Here is a 24,012-nt window from a genome sequence, read left to right on the forward strand (position 1 = left end):
CAGTGGATGTTCAGACCCTCCTTTGAAGAACAAGTGAGAGTGAGAGCAATAAAAATGAGCTTATTTTATACCAATGCAAGGAGAAGTACTTAATTTCATGTGAATCTAATTTACTATTTGTGACAAACACATATTTAGCTGAACTCGAGATGTTATTTACCTGAAACTGTATAAAACTTTTCTCAAGTCTGATGCCTGAATTTTGACATGAAACTTGTCCCAGTCTGTGTAAAAGGGGATCAGAGATTATAACTGAATGAGTTTTGTTCTTTTCAAGAGATGATGGACACTTGTCACAGTTCCGAGGAATGTGCAGAGAGATTTCCGAGTGTATCTTAAGGGGAAATCAGCCAATTCATACATCAACAGTAGGCCGCGGTCCCGATCACTACATGAAATGATGACATGTGCTAAAACATATATCAATGTTGATTTATTTAAAACGATTTATATTAAAAAAAACAAGGGAATATATGTCAACACGAGAGGATATGTCTTTATTATGCCATTACGAGTATTTGTCAAAGAAACCTTAATTTTGTGAAGTAAGAAAATAATAACTACACATACATCTGTCCTTTGATTGAGGAGCTTTCGGACACAAGAGAAATTTTAGTCGCATTTGTGTAGACTTTGGACCTGCGTGAATTAATGAGGAGGTTTGCAATTTCCAACGTCAAGAAAAGTACAAAAAGTAAATAAATATTAGTTCCTCTGTTATGATACAAATTATTTTACAAATATTTTATGTTTCAAATATAAGCTTTTTTATATTTGAAAACATATTTTGCTAACAGATATTGTATGATCAATTAAGTTATGGATTTTTTTTTATAATTCGTTTAATTTATATGTTAAATAATACTTTTTAAAAGTAATAACTTTAAATCTTTGAAATTTTAAATAAAATAATTTACATTCAAAAACAGAGAGAATACTTCATCTGTTTCAATATAATGTAAATTTTAGAATTTTTACCCATATTAAAAAAAATATACTAAATAGTGGTTATTAATGCTATTTTTTATAATTAACTATTTACTACTAGAAGTTTTAACCAATAAAATTTTAACAGAAATATTTTTTAACGTTTATAATTTACCATTAAATTATACATTGAAAATGTAAAATAGATTTTTTTAAATAATTTTTTTGTATAAAACGTGGATTTTTTTCGAAACGGAAAGAGGAGTAAATAGTGATGATCCGCATGGTTAAAACAAGGGATTATGTTTTATGTTAGTTATTTAACTCATCCTCGAGAAACAAATAGTATTTTTTTCGATATCAATTTCATTTTTGTAGTTAAGTCCGAAATTTCGGCTAGCTACAGAGGCTTTTGTGGAGCTTTTGAGGGAATGTCCCTATAACGAGTTTCATCACGTGGACTACGAACTATATATGAATATCTGGTTACTACCAAGTAGAAGTTGTATAACTAGATCTGAATAATTCTTGAAAGGGAAAACTATTTCTACAGAAGTAAAATTTTAGTAGCTAAAGTTGAAATAGTCAAGTGGTAGAGTAATGTTGGGATGTATCTCCGGTCTTAGGTTTGATTCATCCCAGACATATCCCCTATATATTAATCGAGAAACATTTGAAAAGATGTAACTTGAATTTTGTAATAATTAAAAAAGATCAATTACTTATGTGTCAATCAATTAAGTAGTTAATTACTCCTACGTGTCAGCCTCACATTGAAATTGAAAAACATTTTGGTCCAATTCGATTTTTATATCCCACTAAAAACATTTAATATCAACTATATGATATCATATGATATTAACTAAAGTAAGGTGGCTATTTATTATATATTATTTCCTTAAATAAAACCTATGAAATTACCTAATGTGATTATGATATATATAGTAATTAATGATTTTAAATAATAAATATTTGCTAATAATATGTATGTTTTCTATCATTTTTGTTTAATTCTTTACTATTAAAATAAATTACACAATTACATTAATCATATATTAAAAAATTAGATTTTTTTTTGTATATGTTGTATTTTGAATTTTTCAAAACGAGTATAAATTATTAAAACTGTTAAAATTCTCACATAAACTTTTGCGATCAATGTTTAATTTTTTTTCTATAATAAGATACAATGATAATAAAATCATATAAATAAATAATTTTATTTTAATCGGTGTTTATGTTAATATATATATATATATATATATACTTCATATCGTTTAAATTTAAGTATATATCATATACGATAGATAAGATTGATTTTTATTTATTTATTTATTCTAAAATGATTGCGAATAAACAAGAGCGGTCATTTGATTTATATGTGCAAGCAAATTTATTATATAATAGTAACTGATTTCTTAGTTATTTAATATATAATTATTATTTTATTATTTTATAATATGCAGAAAAATATAAAATAAGTATTTATTCTGCACAAGACGCAGATCTTAACCTAAGTATTTATCTCTTTAATAATTTTGAATCTTAAATATTTTCAAAATCTCAGACCAAAATAAAAGAAAGAAATGAGAATAAAATCAAAAATTAATATTTATATCGAGCAATAACTGAAATGACACAAAATGAAGAAAAATATCGAAGATAGATAGGATTGGCACGTGAACGTAAACTTCTCATAACCATAATTAACTTTTAAATTGCTAAATCATGATATAAAACCGAGCTGATAGTTTTATTGTAACCAAATAGTAGACATGAGATTCTTCGGTCTAAACGTTAGGTTTTTATGCGATAAATAATTTTTTGACCTAAAATATTTTTAAAAATGAGATCAGTTCATTAGTATACAAATTATGTAATTAACAAAAAAAAGTTTTAAAAAATTGTTTTAGAGCCAAATATATTAATTCAATCAATAATATAATTTTTTACGTACGTTATTTCTTAAATAATTTTCATATAAATTTACCCTGTGCAAGGCGCATGTCTTATCCTAGTAATTTAGATTAAGCAAAAACAAACAAAAAAATTAGTGAAAATATTTATATGCTATTAGCCATCTTAAAGTATATATCAATATTAATTGGTTAAACCACCATGTTACATAGCGGATTAATATTAAGATTATCTTACTTGACCAGTCAACTTCTAGCTAGATTAGTTATGAACTCGAAAAAGCAAGATCAATCAATTGATTTGACCAATTATAGTTGACAGTGTTTAGGATGACTTGTTACATAGTTTACGGATGTGAACGGTAAACTTTTGTAATATGTAGTCTTGAAAGTTATTAGTCAGGTGCGCATGCTAATTTTCCAAACATTGAGATTCAAGAAAAGAAATATCTGACTGCCTCTCTATATAACTTATGTGGCAATGTAAGTAGAGTGTGTAATTAATTATCTCGGGAAACTGACAATAAGAAGAAACAAACTAGTCCCCGCTTTGTCTAAGCTCTGGTGGTCCGGGATCCATCATCGGCGTCTCTACCGCTGGAGGGAAGACGCGGTCGCAAGAGGAGTGGGTGTGGTGGGCCTGTCGTATGGTCAGTTGTGATCCGGTTCCCGGGAGACAGAGGCTTGTACAGATCTGTCGACGCCGGTTTTATCTCCGAGGGGTGGAGGCTTCGACAGCTCCGCCGTCGTCGGTCAAGTTTCCGGGATGTGAAGGTATGTTCTTCCTTACGTCGCCGGCTGTGGTGGTCCGTTACTTTGGACTTTGGTTCCTTTATGTGTGTGAGCTGTTTGGCTCGCGGTTAAGTGGGTATAATTGGATCTTGGATCTCAATCGGATGAGGAATCGTTGACATCGGTATATTCTCTCCGAGTAGAAGAAGGAAAAGCTTCGATGATAGTTGTGCTTCTAGTCGGGAGCTCTGCATGTTTTGAGTTCCGGCGAAGCTAAGGGCAAAAGTGTGGTGTTTCTCCGCCGCCTGTCCAAAGTGTTTGGTGGTGCAAAGTCGGGGATGATCTCACGTGGTCGATGAACTCTCCGGCGTGAAGACTTGGCTGCGGAGAACAACTACGGAGGTGTGGAGACTCTGCAGGTAAGGAGCTCCGCCGAAAAATGGTGTCGGTGGCCGTCTCGATTCGGCGCGACTAGGGCGAACTGCCCGCGTTTGTGTATTGAGCCGGTTGGGCCGTGCTTTCTCTTTTGGCTTCGGCCTGTTCGTTGTAATTGCCCGGTTTGTATTATGGACTTTTGTTTCAGTACGCTTGCACTTGGGCTTCGGCCATGGGCTTCGGCCATGGGCTTGGCCCGTTTCCTTTTTAATAAAATTATCTACGGAAAAAAAAAAAAAAGAAGAAACAAACTAGTCCTCGTCATCCCTAAAACACGAGAGTTTTGCCTTTGCTGAGCCACTTTTTATAAACTATATCATATTGAAATAGTTTCGTGTTGTGACTTTATCGTGAAACAGTTGAAGCATCACCTGCAAGTGGAGTAGACTTCCGATTATAATACATATGGTGACAATAGCAAAGCTGGTAACGTAATTACAAATCAGGATGCCAAATGACTAAACTAACACTTCATTATTACTCCTATTTGTGGCAGCGCAATACCTTCCTATCAAAGCAATGTCCTACTATTATGTAAAGAAAAAAATGAACAAAGTGAAAATAAAATCGATGAATTTTTACACAATATTTTCCATTGACATTGCTCATATTTTTTTTAGAGTTTTTGTATATGAAAAATGGATTTCCTACAGAAGTATACATTTGCAAATGTATGCGACTAGAAAAAATATGAAAATAAGAACGTTTAGGAAACAAAACCGCTAGGAACAAACAATGAAAACTTTAATAAAATACACTTGTCTGTGTAACCAACTTTTTTTTTTGTACATATGGAATTATAGTCATCCACGCCGCGGACTTCGGTAGACATACATACGCATAATAGGTTAAACCAGTGACATTCTACCGACCATTTCAAACATGTCATCGTCAAAATTCTACGGTATCAAGAAATTATCAACCAGTTAGCGGCAGATAAGTTTGCGATTCAGACAATTAAGAAAGCATAAAATGCATGATAAAACCATCGTCAGCCGCAGTTAAATTCATATTTCATATAATATCATATAATATGCTGATGTAATCGTATTATATAAACTACAGATACCTGAATATTGTAAAGAATAAAATTGATAAAAGTATACCAAAGATTAAGAAAAAGATGATTCAACTGCAGAGGCGAGATATTATCTCTTTCCTTAACTCAAAATACGTCCCATAGTGCGACGGTTTGATAACGTAATGAGTCCCAAGATACAGTTGCAAAAAATCTTCTGATTTGCGTCACTCTATCAGAAGCCTGGCGAAACTAGTTTTGTGTATAATCTCAGACTCAAAGAAAATATCAAAGAGAAAGAAGAAAAAATAATAATAATTGTCTCGGGTGTGTTGCTTTCTACACAAGTGATCTCCTTTTATAATCAAAAGGAAGTGCACGTTATGCAATCTAAGGAGCCAGCCAAGCCAACGTACGAATCAATTGTAGTAATGGCATTGATTTCCAAGATTCTTGTAAGTTAGCTTTGCAAAGTAATGTCTTGATTTTGACCAATTCAACAACCTTTATTATACTTTGCTTGGGTTTATAATTTTATATATAAATATACAAATTATCATGAATAAGAATAACTAAATAAGTTGATTGACATAATGTCCAATTAACAAATTTAAATTCAAATTTCAATCCATATATCCAAAGTGATCTAATTTGCTAAATATTTTATATTTAACCAAATTTAAAACTTTATAAGTTTTGCAAGTCACTCACTTTGGACCTCCATTTCTCATTCAACACAACTCTGATTTTGACAACCAAATACACTAACTCATAGTGTTCACGGTGACGGTTGCATCGTGCCCAAGTTTCAGTTCTTCCGACAGACGTCTCCGTCGAAAAACCCATCGGAAAATTGGTCCACACCACTTTGTCAAAAACGAGTTCCAACATATGCTACGTCTCGATGAACCTTATAGGCAAGCATGCTTCCATTTTTGTACTATCTAGTACAAGCTGAAATATCATAACACTGTCTAATGAACCATGAAATATCAAAATCTAAGATTTAAGCTTTAAGCTTATATAATCATATTTTTGTGCAAATATTTATAAAAGGTCAGCTACAAAAAATAATATTTGTAAAAGTTAAGGTGTGAAAATTATCATACTTTTGCAAATATTCATGTTTAAGGATTTTCATTTACATTATTTTTACAAATATATTATCATCAAACAATTTAACTTTTCCAGATTCTCCTATTTTAAGGCATTGGACTTTGTTAATATATCCATGATTATTATTATTGCATTGGCCGTTTTAAAGTTAGAAAAGTGTATGCTAAGAAACTTCTTTTTCAAACCTGCTAATCTTATCTACTAAAATAGAAATCATGATTTTTCTTTTATGTATGATATTTTTTTTGAACCAATCTACTAAGAAGTCCTTGCATTTTTATTTGTCCTACCATTTATTTTCTAATACTATCACCTAAAAATTCTAGAAAATCTTTTTTGGATCTTTTTAAATTTATTTCCAAAAATGAATTAATTTATATTAAACTATCATAAAAATCATCTTATCTATGAAAATAGAATTTATGACTTCTTTCATATGTGATATTTCATTTTTAACCATCTCTCAGGAAATTCTTATATCTTATTTATTAAAATAGAACTCGTGACTTCTTTCAGGTATGATATTTCTTTTTGAACCATCTCCTAAGATGTCCTTACATTTAATTTGTCATATCATTTATTTTCCTAATAACATCACCTAAAAATTATACAAAATCTTTTAAAAAATATTTTCAGGATCATTTCAAAATTTATTTCAAAGTTAATTAATCTAAACTAATCACCATCTTATCTATTAAAATAGAAATCATGACTTATTTCACATGTAATATTTCATTTTTAATCATCCATAGGAAATCCTTACATTTAACAATCCTATCATTTATTTTCTTAATAATATTACCAGCAAATTCTAAAACATCTTTTTTTTTTGAATCTTCTTAAGAATTTATTTCCAAAATTAATTAATTTAAATTCAAACTATCATAAAAATCATCTTATCTATTAAAGTAGAAGTCATGACTTTTTCATGTGTAATATTTCATTTTTAATCATCTCCTAGGAAGTCTTTATATTTAATTGTCCTATCATTTATTTCCTAATAATATCACCTAAAAATCTACAAAATATTTTTTAAAATTTACTTCCATAATTAGTTATTCAAACTATCCTAAAAATAATTATTAATTTTAGTTATTCAAACTATCCTAAAAATAATTATAAATTAAAATTAATTTAGATTTTATAAAAGAAAACTAAAAATACATAAAAAAGATAACATATTAATTATATTTGATAATAGTAACATATTAAATTGATTAGCATTTTAAAATATATTTTAAAAAAAATTTAAATATTTTGTTAGAAAAAATTCATTTCTATTTCACATTTAAAAATAAAATTATTATAATTGAATTAGGTAAAATGTCACATGGCAATCTTAAAATTATCAAATGATTAATAAGATATAATAGATTCTAACCACGCCTTACAAGCACAGAAATATTTAACAAAGCAAAATTTAATAAAAATAAATAAAATATTTTGGTGTATACAATATTATATAGTTGTATTACTTCGTTTTATATTAAATATAAAAATTATAAATAAAATACTATTTTATTTTATTTTGCAACCCTTTCTAAAAATTCTCATAATGAATTGTTATAAATCTATGTATTTTATTTATAAAAACTGAAATATAATTTCTTTATTATAAAACTTATTTAATGTCAATTTAATGATTTTAGCATTTTATTTATATACAGACTTTAATTTTGTATGAAGAAATTAGTTTTTAAATTATTTGAGTATTTTAGTATAATTTTTTTTAGTATTCAAACCTGTAAAATGTTAGTATTCATAAATTATTTGAGTATTTTAATCAATTTTTATTTTATAAAATAACTTTTAGTAAGATTAATAAGGAAATTATCAAAAAGGTGAGATATGTTTTATATTGTTTGGATATAAGTTTATTATTATATTGTTTGGATACATGATTAGTAGTATAATGCTTCTTTAAATGATTAACCTTAATTAATTCCTTGTTTTTAATGATTATCAATGATATTTATGTAATATAACACATGATTAAATGTTAGGTCCAATGTAATGTTTTTGTTTTGATAAGATAGATTATGATAATATTTTTCTTAAATTCAATAGCGCTGCGATATGAGCAAAATATACTATATAAAAATATAAAACATATTCATTTTAAAATTTACTCCATAGAAAAATAAAAAAAGCATCTGAGCGGACGTGCAGATCAAATTTTAATTTCGTCTTAAATGTGAATCAATACAAAATTGTAATGTTAATGTTCCTTTAGTAGACAAGTAACTTTTGTCATTATGATTTATTTATCCTTTTTCTAACACTTATTAATCAGTAATCCGTAAAAAATACTGCTTAAGTTTATAGAATTAAATTTTGAGAGAGTAAGTTGAATACGACTTATACCAAAAAAAATTGAATAAGCCTAACAAAAAAAAAGAGATAAAAGTGAATTTTCAAGAGTTGACCAAATATAAAATAAAAAAATCTTACAAATTGACTCAACAATAAGCAAACTGTTAAAAAACTTTCCAAACCAAATGTAAGAACTCTGCAAAAACCCAAAATCCCATAAATGGTAATAAGTTAAAACTTCGTCAAACCCGTTACACATTGTAAGAACAAAAATCATTAGGAAAAATATTAATTAGAAAATCTATCTCTCTGCACTTACTCCTCCACCCATTGGCAGGCACAGATTCTGAAAACAAGAAAACCAAATCCTCTGTTGTTTTTACCAAAAACATATTATCAAAAAAAAAATTTTACCATAACTTTGTAACTCAAATAGTCAAATAGATTCTCAACCAGGGCCAGTCCTAAGAATTTAGAGGCCCTAAACCATTTAGTAAAGATTTAAAAAATTTAGAAACCTAAAATTTTTTTAAAAAAATTTGGAGACCTATTTACATATAAAAATTTTTAAAAAATTTGAAAGTCTAAGAAAAATGTTTTATTAAGCTTTGCCCAGGACCGGTCATATTGTCAGGTCCTCACAAAGCCCACAAAGAAAATGTCACTTTGTGTTTATCTACTTTTTAACCTCAACTCATCTCTGTATAAAAATCTCTAGAAGAAAATCAACCAAAAAGGAAAAATATCTACAAACGTTGAGTAAGTAATAGTAATATAATAAAGCAAAAAAGCAAAATTTCACCATTTATACTCCTTGGTTTATTCCTTCTCTCTTAACCTTCAATCTCCTTCTGCTCTCTCTCTTTCATAAGTTTTTTTTCTCTCTCTCTCTCTCTCTAGAACTGTAGAGAGAGAAAAACCTCCATTTTTCTTTCTCTCCTTCGCTTCATAAACCCCACATTACTCAAAACAAAGCAAAAACCTCACTGTAACAATCCAGAGAGAGAGAGAGAGATAGAGAGCCAAAATGGATGGTGTTACACCGAAGTTTGTGTTGCCGGAGACATTCGACGGCGTGAAGATGGAGATCACAGGCCAACTAGGCATGATCTGGGAGCTTGTTAAGGCCCCGGTGATTGTCCCTCTTCTTCAGCTAGCGGTTTACATCTGCTTGCTAATGTCTCTCATGCTGTTATGTGAGAGGGTTTACATGGGAATCGTCATCGTCCTCGTCAAGCTCTTCTGGAAAAAACCTCACAAACGCTACAAGTTCGAGCCCATTCAAGATGATGAAGAGCTTGGAAGCTCTAATTTCCCTGTGGTCCTCGTCCAAATCCCCATGTTCAACGAACGAGAGGTCTCTTTCATCTCTCTCTGTTTTTTTCCTCTCTTTCTCATCAAAAGAATTTTTCTTACATTCTTTACCCCAAAATTTTAAGATTTCGAGAAAAGTACCCTCATATTTTACGGATGATCAATTTTCCCCACGTTTTCATCATATTACTCCGCTGTGTCGGGATTTGGAACGGCGGAGGTTAAATATTCTACGATATTCTGGGGGATTTATGTATAAACACATAGTTTAAGGCTTAATCGTAGTAAATGATAATTATAGGGGCTAAAAGTGAAAAACTTATCCGTGAATATTGCCATCAGGTTTACAAGCTATCAATAGGATCAGCGAGTGGACTATCGTGGCCGTCCGATCGTCTCGTGATTCAAGTGTTGGATGACTCAACAGATCCTACTGTTAAGGTATTAGTCTTTGTTTTACTTGGTCCATTTTCAGCAAATATAGCTTTGCATTATTTTTCAACAACTTTCTCTAAATAAAATCACCTTTAAATATTTTCACAAGATTTTATTTCCTAAACAAAAAGATGTAATATTAGGACCAAGAAATAATAAAAGAGGAAATCTTTTGGATCAACTTGTTATAAATTTTGTTTTATCTTAAATGTGTGGTTTAAATGATGATACTTAAAATGTGCAGCAAATGGTGGAGATGGAGTGTCAAAGATGGGCAAGTAAAGGAATCAATATAAGGTATCAAATCAGGGAGAATAGAGTTGGGTACAAGGCCGGTGCGTTGAAGGAAGGACTCAAACGCAGTTATGTCAAACATTGCGAGTATGTTGTTATCTTCGACGCTGATTTTCAGCCTGAACCTGATTTTCTTCGCCGCAGCATCCCATTTCTCGTCCACAATCCCAACATTGCCCTCGTCCAGGCTCGATGGAGATTCGGTAATGATAATAATTCAATTCAACATATTAATGATAATTCAGATAGACCCTCATTTATGGTTGAGTATCTTAAATTTTGTGTCATTGATTTATAAGACTGGTAGTTAGTTATACTATAGAAATGAAAAAATGACATTTGATAATGTTGTCAAGTGTCAGGGTCAAAAGAGTACTGAATCGGTGTCTTTGTTTATGTTTTGTGATAAAACTTAATGTTGTTTCGATCATTAAATGAAAGCTCGTGGTTTTGGTAGCTACATTAGTTGTGTCGGTGATATATGCCCTTCACTGTTTTTTTTAATAATATTCCTATTATTTTTCACATTTGTACCTTTTTCCTTTTTCTTGCATACTTTTATCTTTTATTTTGGCTTTTTTTGAATTGTTTTTTTTTTTCCATCGTTTTGTATTTTTTTCAGTCACATACTATATTATTATTATCGTTTTTTCCGATTTTCAGAAGTAGGGTTAGTTCTGTTTGTGTCGGCGGGGTAGCTCCAAACTGTGTTAACATGGTTGCCCTTTGTTTACGTTGTACACCTTGTTGCATTGGATTGAATAAATTACTCACGTCAATACTGGGTCAGATTAGTTGCGTGTTTCCGGGTCAACGTATATTAACATAAACGCTGAAATTAGCATTTCTTGTATAATTGTGCTAACGTCATGTTTATCTTAGACCATCGTTGACCCCGGTCTTTTAACTGGGGTTCTTAGCTTTGGTTAATAGACGGTTATTAGCTTTTGTTAGATTTTAACTAAGAAAAGTTAAGAACCGTCTTTTAAATAAGAGATACAAGAACCGTTTCTTATCCGAAAAGTGTAAAAAATAAAAAAAGAAAACAAAAAAAAATCAAATCATGAATTAAGAATCTCGGCTAAAAGACCTGGGTTAATGATGCCCCTATATGCTCCAAAATTTCGGATCCGTATCGGTCAGTGAAACTGATTCAGTTCGATCCGGTTTAATGAGTTGGGTCTAACACTGTTCTGTCTTTAGAAAATCGTCGGGTCTCTGACACTTTCCATGTGCTCTTTGCCTTTCTTTAAACGTTCAAGTGTGGGATCCATTTTTGTCAGTAGTAGTTAAGTGTTAGTGTACAGTATGAGTATCGAGTCACTGTGGACCTGCATTTTTGTTGCCGACACTTATTTGGTATTTTAGTATATTATTATATTCTTGTGACAAAAAAGTATATTATTATATTTATATTCTTTTTTAACATAAGTCCAACTTCGTGAATTTAATAATAATGAGAAAGCTATGTGAATATGATTAATTATAAAAGATAAAAACAAAAGAGAATGACGTTACTTCCTGATAGTGCCACATTAGACCTTTCATTATTTGTGTGTACTAATGAATTGATTTTATTATATACTTTTGCAGTGAATTCTGATGAATGCTTATTGACAAGGATGCAAGAAATGTCGCTGGACTACCATTTCACTGTTGAGCAAGAAGTCGGTTCATCAACACATGCTTTCTTCGGCTTCAACGGTAAATATAATATTAATAATCTATTCAATGATTAACTCAAAAAATCATTTAATTTTTCAATAAGGGACAAAACTTAGAGAGTTTTGCTAGTAGTAAAGATTGTTGACTATTGATATGGTGAGTTTAGTGTGATGTCCGACCAATTGAAGCACAGTATGTGGACCCAAACCTCTTCTTTTCTAATGTTATGATAGTGTACAACTGTTACTAGAAAACTGAAATATGTAGTACTACTATATTAGTATAAGGAATCAAATTAACAAATAAATAATCAGTAGTACTAATTGATTAGAGGAGTGGGATTCGTGTACAATTATTACTAGAGAACTGAAATATATACTATAGTATAAGAAATCATAGTAATTAATAAAAATAAATAATCAATAATTGACTGAGAGGAGTGGGATTCTGAAACGTGAAGCAAGTAGGTGTACTTTTATTTAATAGTGTTGTCATATCCCTTCTCTGACAAGTAAGACAAGCAAGCTTGGTTTCTTAAATCATGTGTTTAATTAATCAGTTGTGTAAGAGGACACATTCATTACGTTATGACTTTTACTGGAAGCAAATGAAGCTTGGATCTTAAATTTTCTGGACACTGTATAGATTTGTGTTTTTTTTTTTATTTTAGATATATTTTTTGGGTTATAATACACTAATTTATAAAATGCTATAACTAAACACAAAAGTTTATTTTATAAAAAAATGTTGTATAGGAACCGCCGGAATATGGAGAATAGCGGCGATAAATGAAGCCGGCGGGTGGAAAGATAGGACCACCGTGGAAGACATGGACCTCGCTGTCCGAGCAAGTCTCCGTGGCTGGAAATTTCTCTACCTCGGTGACCTTCAGGTACTTAATTTCTGAGTTCTTTCTATAAATTAAAATTAAATAGTTAGAATACTTTTAATCACAGTGCATAAAGTTGTTGGTGTACAATGTACGTCTCACATCAAACACACGATAGCTAATTCACAAGTTATGTTATAATCATCTACCCTTTTAAGAACCAAAGATATTTTGTTATTACTTGTGAAAATTTGGTATATGTATAAATACTTCTATTTATGTATTAGGTGAAAAGTGAGCTACCAAGTACTTTTAGGGCCTTCCGTTTCCAGCAACATAGATGGTCTTGTGGACCTGCAAATCTCTTTAGGAAAATGGTTATGGAGATCATTAGAAACAAGGTAATAAACAAAATAAAACTACTCTTTTTCCTCTGATGTCTCGCTCTTTAATCTGACTGTTACTGATCTGGCACAGAAAGTGAGGTTCTGGAAGAAAGTGTATGTGATCTACAGCTTCTTCTTTGTGAGGAAAGTCATTGCACATTGGGTCACATTTTGTTTCTACTGCGTTGTTCTTCCTCTCACCATTCTTGTCCCTGAAGTTAAAGTTCCAATTTGGGGTTCCGTTTACATCCCTTCCATCATCACTGTCCTCAACTCCGTGGGCACTCCCAGGTGAACTTTAGTTTCTTGTACCTTAAGTCACAACCTTGTTTTTTGCTAATTGTCTTTTTTTGATTAGTTACTTGTATGTCAAGTTAGCTGCCTTTGTAGTTTCTTCCTTATAATTAGTCGTTCTTTCAAAAAGGTCGATCCATCTGCTATTCTATTGGATTCTATTCGAGAATGTGATGTCGCTGCATCGGACAAAGGCCACTCTCATTGGTCTGTTTGAGGCAGGTAGAGCTAACGAATGGGTCGTGACTGCTAAGCTTGGAAGCGCTCAAAGCGCTAAAGGGAATACAAAAGGGCTTAAAAAGTTCCCAAGAATCTTCAAACTGCCTGATCGGTATGTATACTCTTTTATACCTTAAATGTCTTATTAGAAAACTATAGATAGGCACTTGATAATTGTGATTTAATTTGTGACAGATTGAATACATTGGAGCTAGGATTTGCGGCGTTCTTGTTCGTGTGTGGATGCTATGACTATGTGCACGGGAAGAACAATTACTTCATCTACTTGTTTCTTCAGACCATGTCATTCTTCATCAGTGGGCTTGGCTGGATTGGGACATATGTCCCGAATTAGTAGTCATGTTTTCTATGTTTCAGGGGAAAAAGAGATGGAATTGTTACTAATTTTCTGCAAAAATAAAAAAAACTCAAATTTTTATGGAAAATTACAAGGAAAGTTGATAGGGAAAAGGGTTTGAGAAGAAGATAGAGAGACTTAGGGAGGAGAGAGGCTCGAAGGGTTCTTTGGATTTAATTACATTTTTCTGCCTTTCTAAAAATATTGATTTGTGATTCAGTAATAGTGGGATTTCAATTTTTTTTTTTCCTTTTATTTTGAAGTGTTACTAGTTTGGTTCTTATGATTTTAAATTCAAGATTTCGTGTGAGTTATTCGATTGGTGCAAGGGTAATCAAGTATTGCAATTCTCCACATGTGTACCGTGTTATCACACGGACAAATGTTGCTTGCAGCATGGGCCTTCTCAAGAATATGATGTAGTATAATAATCATCTTGTCCTGCTCTCGGAGATTTGAGCATTGTTAGAATGGGTACCTGATAACGGTGAAGGTTTGACGAGTCCACACTCTCAGACATTAACCATTCTAGCAAAGTTTGTGACAGGAAATATATTTAGCTATCCGGTTTAATCAATTCTGGTTTGATTTTCATATGTATTTTGGTTTACTAGAACCAAACTGGTTCCAAACACTTTATGTAAGCCTTTTGGCTATTCTGAGAAATCAAATCATATATATTTATGGAACTCTCGAGATTAAGGTGATGCTATATGCTTCTTGTCAAGTTGTTGACAAGTTAGATGAGACTTCACACAGCTTTTTTGTAAAACTTAAAAAAAAAAGTTGTTTCTATTTTAGGAAAGTTTTGTATTGGGATTTGATTTAAATAACTACTAACCATTTACCAGGATCACTACTTATTTCTTCATTCATTAGATTTCAACTTTCCTTTGCATCTCAAAACACCATTACATGTCTCGTCGGCAAAGAATAAACGTTGACTTTTTTGTTGTTCTCTTTCTTTGACCTAACTTCTTCGCAATGAGTAAGAGAGGAGCAATTCGTAGATCCGGAGAAGATTGGATAAGCTTCTTACCTGATCCTTTGCTGTGTCAAATACTCTCCGATCTTCCTACAAAGAATGCTGTTACTACTAGTGTCTTGTCCAAGAAATGGAGAACTCTCTGGCTTTCGATTCCAATCTTGGATTTAGACATCGATGACTTCCCTGACTACACTACCTTCACCAGCGTCGTCTCCAGGTTTCTTGATTTCTCCAAGGAGTCGTGCTTACACAAGCTCAAGCTTGCTTTCACGAGACATGATGATGATGATCCAACATCTTGAAATAGACTGTCGTATGAGTTTCACGTGTGAGATGATCCCTCTAAGCCTTTACTTATGCGAGACTTTGGTTTCATTAAGACTCTATTTCGTTGCGTTGCCTAGCTTCGAGTCTTTATCTTTACCTAATCTCAAGGTAATGCATATGGAAGAGAATCTATACGCTGACGATGAGGTTCTTCAGAAGCTCATCTCGTCCTGCACTGTTCTTGAATCTTTAACGGTCGTTAGAAACGTAGATGAAACTGTAAAGGTTTTACGTGTTAGGTCCAAAACACTGAACAGTCTGAAACTCGTTCTTGATAGTTCCAAGTCTTGGTATAATGATGATAGTGATGATTGGGAGGTTTTGGTTGATGCTCCTAGACTTAACTATCTGAGTCTTGAAGATGACCAGTCCGCAAGTTTCGTAATAAGCAATGTGGCTTCATCTGCGAAGGTAGAGATTGATGTAAGTTTCAATGTGAATGATATTTGGGATATGGATGAATCAATTGAGAAGTTCAGTGCTGTTGGTAAAATGCTTGACGGGCTCTCTATTGCTAGGGACATGACTATAAGTGGAACAACCTTGAAGGTAATATGTAAATGAACATTTGAATGTCTCTTTGGATGAAGAAAGTTATAACTGCTTCTTTGTTTTTGCAGATCATCTCTCACTACATGAGTTTTGAACTGGTTCCTTGTTTTCCCAACATGATCCGGTTACAAACAAAACTGTATACGACTGATATGTTGCCAAATTTTCTTGAGAGCTTTCCGAATCTCCAATCCCTTGTCTTGGTAATGTTTTTTACTTTCATCTCTTTTTCCAATACAAATATCTTCTTTATCTTTTATTAATCTGTTGGGTGTTTACATATATAATAACATTTTGCAGAAGCTGGAAGGTGTAAGATATTCGGATACAATGTGGTTCTCATTCGTACCAAAGTGTTTGCAAACGAGCCTCGAGTATGTTGAGATGACAAGACCAAACTGTGGAGCTGGGATTCAGATGATCAGGAAGCTAGTTAAGTACTTGCTTGAGAACTCTCTAGTCCTCAAGAAGTTTACGCTGCGGCTGGAGTGTGATGGAAAAGAGCAAGAGTCTAACGTGGTCAAGGAACTCATGGGATTCAGGAGATGTTCTAGTTCTTGTGTTATTAATGTTGTTAGACTTGAAGATGATGTTTGTATTTTTCAACACCCTTACTAGTAGTAAGGGTACCAAGTCCTTTATCATTTCAGCAATATTCGTACTGAGTTCAATAAAGTTGCAAACTACTTAAAATAACTTTTCCGATAATAGATAAAATCTTTACGATATAAATTAAAAACAAAAATTATCCATAGTTAGCTACTTCAACTTAGGCTCTGCCCTTTACTTTTCCCTTGCCCTTGTTCCCTTGCCTGCACACACCATTCATTAACCATCACCATCACACGATACAAACAGACAAAAAGAGAATTACATTATCACATCATTGGCCTCGAGAGAAAGAGAGAGAGAAGAAGACTCACTTGTTGTTACCACCGGATGATTGACCTCCAGATTTTGGATTCTGGTTAGCATTCTTTCCACCCTTTTTAGCTGGGTGTGGTGTAGCTGCGTGCCCGCCCTTCTTCTTCTTCTCTTCTGTAACTCAAAGACAATAGACTTGTAAGAAAACGCTTTATGTGCCCCTCAACGTTCTGATTATAGTTATTGTTCTCTACTTGCAATGATCCATTCAAACGTCTAATGATTCTCAAGAATCAGAATCTAGAAAGACAAGAAGAGTCACCTGTCTTCTGAGGAGTGGCTGCTACTGCTGTTTTCGTCTTCTTTGCAGGGACAGGTGTTTTGGAAACAGATGCAGTCGCCGTCCTCTTGTTGCTTGGCGCAGGCTATACATTAATTAACAACATACAGCAAGGTGAGGAAAACGAATTCTAAAGAAAGTCAAGTAAACTGAGCACATGTGAAATGTAGTATATCACCTGCTTAGGGGCCTCCTCTTCTTCAGAGTCCTCTTCTTCATCCTCGTCAACCTCCATCTACAAAAATCATCACCAGAGAGATTCTTAGTCACGCTACCAATCTCATAAATGTGCATCTACACAAAAATAAACAAGCCGTCTAAAGCTACAAACACTCACCACTTTCTCAGGGTCGGGTCCATCATCTTCAGAATCATCCTCCTCCTCCTCAGACTCATCATCCTCATCCTCGTCTGACTCAGGCTTCACTTCAGCAGGCTTGGCCTTTGGTTTCGAGTCAGCCTTGACTACATTAGAAGTAGCAGGAACTGCCAGCACCTCCCCCTCTTCAGAATCAGAAGGGTAGTCCTCTTGATCGATGTTGGGAGATTTGTAGCCAACAAAGTGGACACTTCCTTGAGACAGAGAGTGAGAGAGCTCAAACTCCTGCTCGAAGACGAGGTCAAAGCTAATCTGAGGAATGTGGTCTTGAGAGAGTGTTCCAATGACATATTTATTCCAATCAATATTCACGTACAAGAGACCTGATTCTCCCTTTTTGGCTCCATCAATTGTTGCCTGTTAGAGAGGAAAACAACCACCCAAAAATAAAGAGACTGTTTGTTAAAAAAAAAAAAAAGTGTGAAACAAACCTGAGACAAGTGGATAAGATGGTCTACTTGAGGCCTCACTTTAAGAGGCATCCCAGCCTTTACTTCAGCTCCTACCAAAAAGCAAATCAGTTGCATCAATCACTCACTGCTTGTTAGTAGTGAATCATCATATAAACAATCACCCAATGACTATATGGTAAGTACAGTCTAACTAAACAAACGCAAGAAGAAACTCATGTCTGAACAGGTTAGAACCGAACAAGACAAAAGCTAAAAGGACCTAAACAAGAAACGAAATCAAACGAGAATGAGAGCTATATTGATGATTAAAAGCTGTAACGAGGTTTCAAACACATGATTTGCTAAAAGGAGCATCAATACAAGTAACCCACTCGAATAGTAAAGAGCCTAGGACTTTAATATATGAGTTTCTAGAGGGCGAGATGAGATCTATCTTACCCCAAAATTCCATTGTTGATCAAGGAGTAGGGCTGCGACTGCGAGAGAGAAAATAAAAAAAAAGTGAGAGCGGCAGAAGAGAGAGAGGTTTTAGGACAATTTATAATAGAAAGAGAGAGAGAGAGGTCTTGGAATTGCGCTTTTTTTTTTTAGGGTTTTTGCTGTCTCTCTACGGCGTCGATTTGTGTTCCCACGTAATCGCTTCAATAATATTGGAATATTTTTTTAAAAATATATATATAATAATTGGAATATTGCGTAATTAAGTTTACGTTTTTGGAAATTTCACATATTAAATAATTCCTCCATTTCATAATATAAGTAGTTTTGGTTAAAAGCACGAAGATTAAGAAAATTATTATGTTTTTATAATAAATAGGTTAGATATATTTTAACTAATAAAAAATAAATTTATTTAATTTGATTGGTCACGATGTATTTAATAAATGTAAAACTTATCTAGAAATAGTAAGACTACTTGAATTTTGAAACAAAAATATTTCCCTAAAACTACTTACAATATGAAACGGAAAAAAGTAATTAATTACATATTTTGAGGTAAAACATTCAAATATTCTAGAGATTGTGATTTTCATTAATTAAAAATTATCTTTGTCATTAGAAGAGAATAAAAGCATTAAAAAAATCTTCAGCTTATTTTAAAAGAAACAGTTGTGACAAATGTTTTTTTATCAGACAAGACAACAACAAATAATTAAAAAGACACGTCCACCGCGAAAAGAAACTCTCAACTCTAAAGCTTAAAAGATGAAGAGAATCAAGACAAAGCCGGAGTCTCTGCAAACAAATTGGAACGCTTTGTCTGAACCTGAAGCGACAATACCGAGTCCATTTCCCCAACCGGTGTCTTCCACAGCCAACCTTGATCTTCACCGGAGCTTCTATCATGAGAAGAACATGACGCACTGGAAGATAGTAGACGTGACAGAGACAATAACTGAGACTGAGATCTTGAGCTTCTCTGGACACAACCCGGGTTCGATACCTCCCCCATCTTCAAGCCAGCTTTGTTGCTGGACAATGGGGGGAAATGGATTGAAGCTGATGCATTCTTATCTGCATCTTTGTTGATTCCTGGGATCAGTTTTGATGGTTCTGCTCGGTGTTTCTTCCATGCTAGGAATGAACTTTCTAGTCTTGATTGTACCTGTAAATGAATACAACACACATCAACACGAACCGAGTAAGAAAATCCAAAGTAAAGCACAAAAAGAGAGAATATTACCGCCGGGAAGAGGCTGCACGAAGCAAAAGACAACGAGGTTGCTGAAAAAGGAGAGCTCCTACGTTTGTCCACAGATCCAAAACTCGATGGTCCATCATCATTATCATCATCTGAATCATCGTCCTCGTCATCATCTGAATCATCGTCTTTGGGTTCATCTTCCTGTTTCTTCTCTTGTATCTTCTCTTTAGGAGTGACAACAACTTTCTCTTCTTTATAAACCGGGACAACCACCACATCTTCATCATCCTCCTCTTCAGCCAAACCCATTTCAGTTTTCTTTTCCTCTTCTTGTTCTTTCATCTTTAGCACTTCATCCATATCCTCAATAGCTTCCTCTAAGCAAATCTCAGCTTCAACTAGCTCGAGCTCCTTCTCCAGCATCTCCTTTCTCTCCTCGTTTTCTTTCTTCTTCTCCTCTGTCCATTTCTCTATTCCATCCAGCATCGGCTTCACCGCTTTCTCGATTCCAAGCACGAATCTCTTCACCGGGTGTTCCTTTTTCACCGCCACTTCTTTCCCGTAGAACTCGTCAAACCCAAGTGGCAAAAACTCGACTTTCGAAGGATCCACATCTTCCCCTTCCTCCAGAGGTGGCTGCCAGAATAGTCGAACGCCGTGCTTCTCATCCTCTACGTAGTTGATTATCCGACCGGTTGGTGTATGTAGAATAACAGGGTCTTCCGTTTGGACAAGTTTCGAAGGATCTTCTGGATCAGGTTCGGGTTCTTTGTTCAGTAACACAAACTCTGGTGTCACCTCCACTGATCAACAAAAATAAAACACTCAGAGAAAAACTCAATAATCAATCCATGTAAGAGCGACAATGTTAAGGGTCATTACCGTTTTGCCACCAATGTTCGAGCTCAGCAGGCATTGGTAACCTCAAAGGAGCTTTGTAAAAAGAGTTCAACCACATTTCCCTTTCTTGATCCACTTCCTCTACATAGGTCTCCCAATACTCAGGTACCTACCAAAAAAAAAAGATAAAATTTTAAGCCCCCTTGTGGTGATCAGACAACTAACTCAAAAAAGTTTGATAAGAAAAATGACCCACTTCGTAAAACTGGTTGATGAAACCTGGCGCCATCCACACATCATCTTCTTCATAAAAGTAAGCATGTTGAGGATCACCGTATGGGCCCCTTTCTTCTCTAACCACTGCATTTATAGAAGAAGAAAAACACCTATTAGCTCCCAACTAAACTAATACCAGAAGTAATGGTAAAGATTACAGAAGAGGGGTAATACTTCCATCGGGTTTGTTTACAAACATTCGAGCCTTAGCTGCAGCAACCTCCGCCAAACCAGAATGCAGCTGGAAAACGTTTTCACATCAGTATATTTATCAATACTTCTCCTATATTGCTGGAAGTTACATGTATCATTGAGAGAGAGAATAATGGGTAACTACCGCACAAATATCTACGGTACAGCCATGCTCCTCCTCCAATAGCTCTCCAAAGTAGAATCTACCCTGCATCGTCATTATGATGTGTAAACTTGTGTCACAACCACGAATATTCACTTCATGGAGGACAAGATTATACTTTACCCATCATGGATTCATACGAGGGATACCAAATACAGAAGCTATATCGAACTCTGATGCCAAAGACCAGCTATTACTACTACTTACATATAGGATGCGCTCGTTAACTTCGTAGACACCACACCCATGCATTCTACCATGCTTCCATTGACCAGCATAGCGATACCGACCTTTCTCCCTGGTTATACAAAATCATATAATATACGATGTGTGAATTAAGTAATAAAGAAGAAATCAACTAAATTACATGATTTTGCTTGATATTTTAGTCAAAGTCAAGCAAATATAAATCATCATATTAAACCAAACCACTCAAATCATTGTTGAGATGCAATGCAGGCCATCTAGTAACAGAAAATATCATTGCAAAACTCACGGTTTTTCGCCAAACTGAGTGATCCACTCTTCGTTTTCATAGTAAGGAACTTGGTAATTCCCATCAGTTAGCGCAACACTGTCCTCGACATCCATTTCCAACCACTTCCTGTCTTCTGGAGACATATAATCTCTCTTGATAATCCTTCCTTCAGCACGCATCTTCTCTTCAAGCCTGCATGAGACCGAGAGAACAATATCATGCTCAAACGAATAAGTCCATAAATATCCCACTGGAAGACTGATTAATACTAGGAATGATGATAACCATACTTGGAACCTGGCATGGGCTCAATGTCAGGGATATCAACTTCAACAACCCCATGACCTTCCATATCATTCTGAAGCCATTCACCCTCATACCTAAAGATTCATATACAGAGCCAAAAACAAATTATCTTAAAACACTAACAATAGAACGAAAAACAAACGGTAAAACTATGGAAATAGAGATATCATCACACCTCACAAGCCCGTTTTCAGCAATGTAAACACCTTTTCCTTGAGCCAAGTCATCCCATACTGTGCCTTCATACCTTAAAGCCAAAATAATAAAAAGAGAGATAAGAAAGCCACTTAGATCAAGATGCAAGTATCTTTCCATCACAAAGCTACCCAAACAGTCCTATCTAAAACTCAACCTACATTGCCATTTCCTCCAGCTCCAGAATCCAAACTCGACTTAAATAAGAAGAATACTAAACATAAAATGCAAAGCTTCGAAGCCAAGCCAACATGGAGCTCAGATAACAACAAACGAAGAAAGTTACTAGCTTTATTAGTATTATGATCCAAATAGGTCTATGCGGTGCCTAGGCGTCTGCTTAGTAAGTGTTGGCCTAATCAATAATCCCATATAAAACGCCTAACTAGCCCTTAGCCATTTCTTACGAGCTGCCATCAGGGAAGATGTAGCTGACCCACTGAAGAAACTCCTCAATCCTATCAAGCTCCTCAACAACAGCCTTAGGAGTATCAATATCATAGTGATTATCCGGAATCGCCGGGTACGGCTTCCTATAGGGGACATAGAAAGGCTGAATCCCAGGATCCCTCCCTTCCTGAATCTCCTCGTTCACCACCTCCCAATCCTCCTCCTCCGCCCACACCGGGTCCCACCCCGGCTTCGTCATCTCCGGCGGCGCGTCCGCCCACACCTCCCTCAGATCCTCCTCCTTCCACCGCTCGGGGTCCTTCGGGAAGTCGAAGAGGTCCTCGTAGAACTTGTACTTCCTCTCCTCCTCCTCCTGGATCCGCTTCACGCGCTTCCCCTCCAGCACGCGGTTGAACCGCCGGATGTTGGTCTCCGGTGTTGTGTTCGGGTCGGGTGGTAGGTCGCTTGGCCGGATGTAGTTGAAGCCGTCGGTTTCGCGTTCCGGTTCGCCTTCGGAGGATGAGTCCGAGTCCGAGCCCGAGTCCGAGTCCGAGCCGGGTTCTTCGTCCGAGTTAGCATTGGGGGATTTTTGGTCTTCTTCTTCTTCATCGCTCGGGGAGTCATTTTGCGGCTGTGACTCGGTGAGTTCGGGTGAATCGTCGTCGTTGTTAGCCATGGGAAAGAGATGGAAGGAAGTGAGTGTTGAAGAGTGTGTGTGCGCGGATAAGCTTTGCCAAGGGTGAGGTTTTTTTTTTTTTTGTATAGAACGAACACTGAAACAGATATATTCTCAGCTAATTATGATTCTACCCTCTTTATTTTGTTTACTTTTCATTTCGCCCTGTATGTTTATTGAGGGCGCCGGTTTGGAATTAAGATCCTAACTTGTTTACCAGATCAAAGTTTGGATTGCAAGTCCAACATGTTGGATAATATCGAATGTAGTATGGGCCGAACATTGAATCTATTGAAGGAGGACATGGGCCGTTTCAATTTCGTAAAATCATACTTGGATAGTTGGATGGAGATGAACACACACAAGAAGCACAATTCACTCACTCACACACTACATATTGCATGGGTGCTAACAACCTAGAGTTGGATCCCAGCATTACCTTAAAATCTCTTACTAAGTTTTTTTTTTTTTTTGCTAACATCCTAGCCCCACCGAGGTGGTCCAGACTAAAGACCGAAGTGAGCATGGACGCTGTCAGGGCGTCACCATGTGGCTCACCGTGTAACGGTCTTCGGTCTCGGGTGCTGCAGCCCACATGTAAATTCCGCAGTGGCCAAGGCTCGAACCCAAAGGCGGGCACTCAAGCTGGAGCTCCTATACCACTAGACCAAAGCAACTTGGTTTCTAAGTTCACTACAAGAAAACACATACTTAGCGAGGAAATTTAACGAGGAAAA

General features: G+C 34.7%; 3 protein-coding genes and 1 pseudogene across 3 annotated transcripts; 2 read left to right on the forward strand and 2 right to left on the reverse strand.

Annotated features, from left to right (window-relative positions):
• Window positions 1-9,097: 9,097 nt before the first annotated feature.
• On the forward strand, window positions 9,098-14,565 carry LOC106427857 (glucomannan 4-beta-mannosyltransferase 2-like). The gene is made up of 9 exons (XM_013868575.3): window positions 9,098-9,814; window positions 10,114-10,212; window positions 10,451-10,703; window positions 12,094-12,204; window positions 12,921-13,057; window positions 13,282-13,395; window positions 13,472-13,671; window positions 13,805-14,005; window positions 14,089-14,565. The coding sequence occupies exons 1-9, from the start codon at window positions 9,485-9,487 to the stop codon at window positions 14,246-14,248; spliced, it is 1,605 nt and encodes a 534-aa protein (XP_013724029.1). The 5' UTR covers window positions 9,098-9,484; the 3' UTR covers window positions 14,249-14,565.
• Window positions 14,566-15,042: 477 nt separating this feature from the next.
• On the forward strand, window positions 15,043-16,773 carry LOC106427796 (annotated as a pseudogene).
• Window positions 16,711-18,746, reverse strand: LOC106427797 (histone deacetylase HDT2). The gene is made up of 7 exons (XM_013868525.3): window positions 18,553-18,746; window positions 18,133-18,203; window positions 17,660-18,058; window positions 17,501-17,557; window positions 17,305-17,407; window positions 17,042-17,156; window positions 16,711-16,930 (listed from the first exon to the last, which is right to left on the reverse strand). Exons 1-7 carry the CDS (start codon window positions 18,563-18,565, stop codon window positions 16,888-16,890), a joined length of 801 nt encoding a protein of 266 aa, XP_013723979.1. The 5' UTR covers window positions 18,566-18,746; the 3' UTR covers window positions 16,711-16,887.
• A 439-nt stretch (window positions 18,747-19,185) lies between these two features.
• Window positions 19,186-23,357, reverse strand: LOC106427846 (protein TIC 100). The gene is made up of 11 exons (XM_013868568.3): window positions 22,617-23,357; window positions 22,190-22,261; window positions 21,999-22,088; window positions 21,727-21,900; window positions 21,438-21,528; window positions 21,213-21,275; window positions 21,050-21,116; window positions 20,856-20,959; window positions 20,642-20,768; window positions 19,799-20,562; window positions 19,186-19,720 (listed from the first exon to the last, which is right to left on the reverse strand). The coding sequence occupies exons 1-11, from the start codon at window positions 23,273-23,275 to the stop codon at window positions 19,331-19,333; spliced, it is 2,601 nt and encodes an 866-aa protein (XP_013724022.3). The 5' UTR covers window positions 23,276-23,357; the 3' UTR covers window positions 19,186-19,330.
• Between the last annotated feature and the right edge of the window lie 655 nt (window positions 23,358-24,012).

The sequence above is a fragment of the Brassica napus genome, chromosome C9, assembly GCF_020379485.1.
Source record: "Brassica napus cultivar Da-Ae chromosome C9, Da-Ae, whole genome shotgun sequence".
Taxonomy (NCBI): Eukaryota; Viridiplantae; Streptophyta; class Magnoliopsida; order Brassicales; family Brassicaceae; genus Brassica; species Brassica napus.

Bases quoted from the DNA above. Each gene is read 5' to 3' on its own strand.
- LOC106427857 (XM_013868575.3), top strand. From the start codon at position 9,485: ATGGATGGTGTTACACCGAAGTTTGTGTTGCCGGAGACATTCGACGGC. The intron at 13,058-13,281 runs GTACTTAATTTC...TTTATGTATTAG, and splicing joins TCTACCTCGGTGACCTTCAG to GTGAAAAGTGAGCTACCAAG. The intron at 13,396-13,471 runs GTAATAAACAAA...GATCTGGCACAG, and splicing joins TGGAGATCATTAGAAACAAG to AAAGTGAGGTTCTGGAAGAA.
- LOC106427797 (XM_013868525.3), bottom strand. The intron at 18,059-18,132 runs GTTTGTTTCACA...CCTCTCTAACAG, and splicing joins ATCTTATCCACTTGTCTCAG to GCAACAATTGATGGAGCCAA. The intron at 16,931-17,041 runs GTGAGTCTTCTT...TGGTGTGTGCAG, and splicing joins TCATCCGGTGGTAACAACAA to GCAAGGGAACAAGGGCAAGG.
- LOC106427846 (XM_013868568.3), bottom strand. From the start codon at position 23,275: ATGGCTAACAACGACGACGATTCACCCGAACTCACCGAGTCACAGCCG. The intron at 21,901-21,998 runs GTATGGTTATCA...GGTCTCATGCAG, and splicing joins GAGCCCATGCCAGGTTCCAA to GCTTGAAGAGAAGATGCGTG. The intron at 20,960-21,049 runs GTATTACCCCTC...CTATAAATGCAG, and splicing joins TGTAAACAAACCCGATGGAA to TGGTTAGAGAAGAAAGGGGC.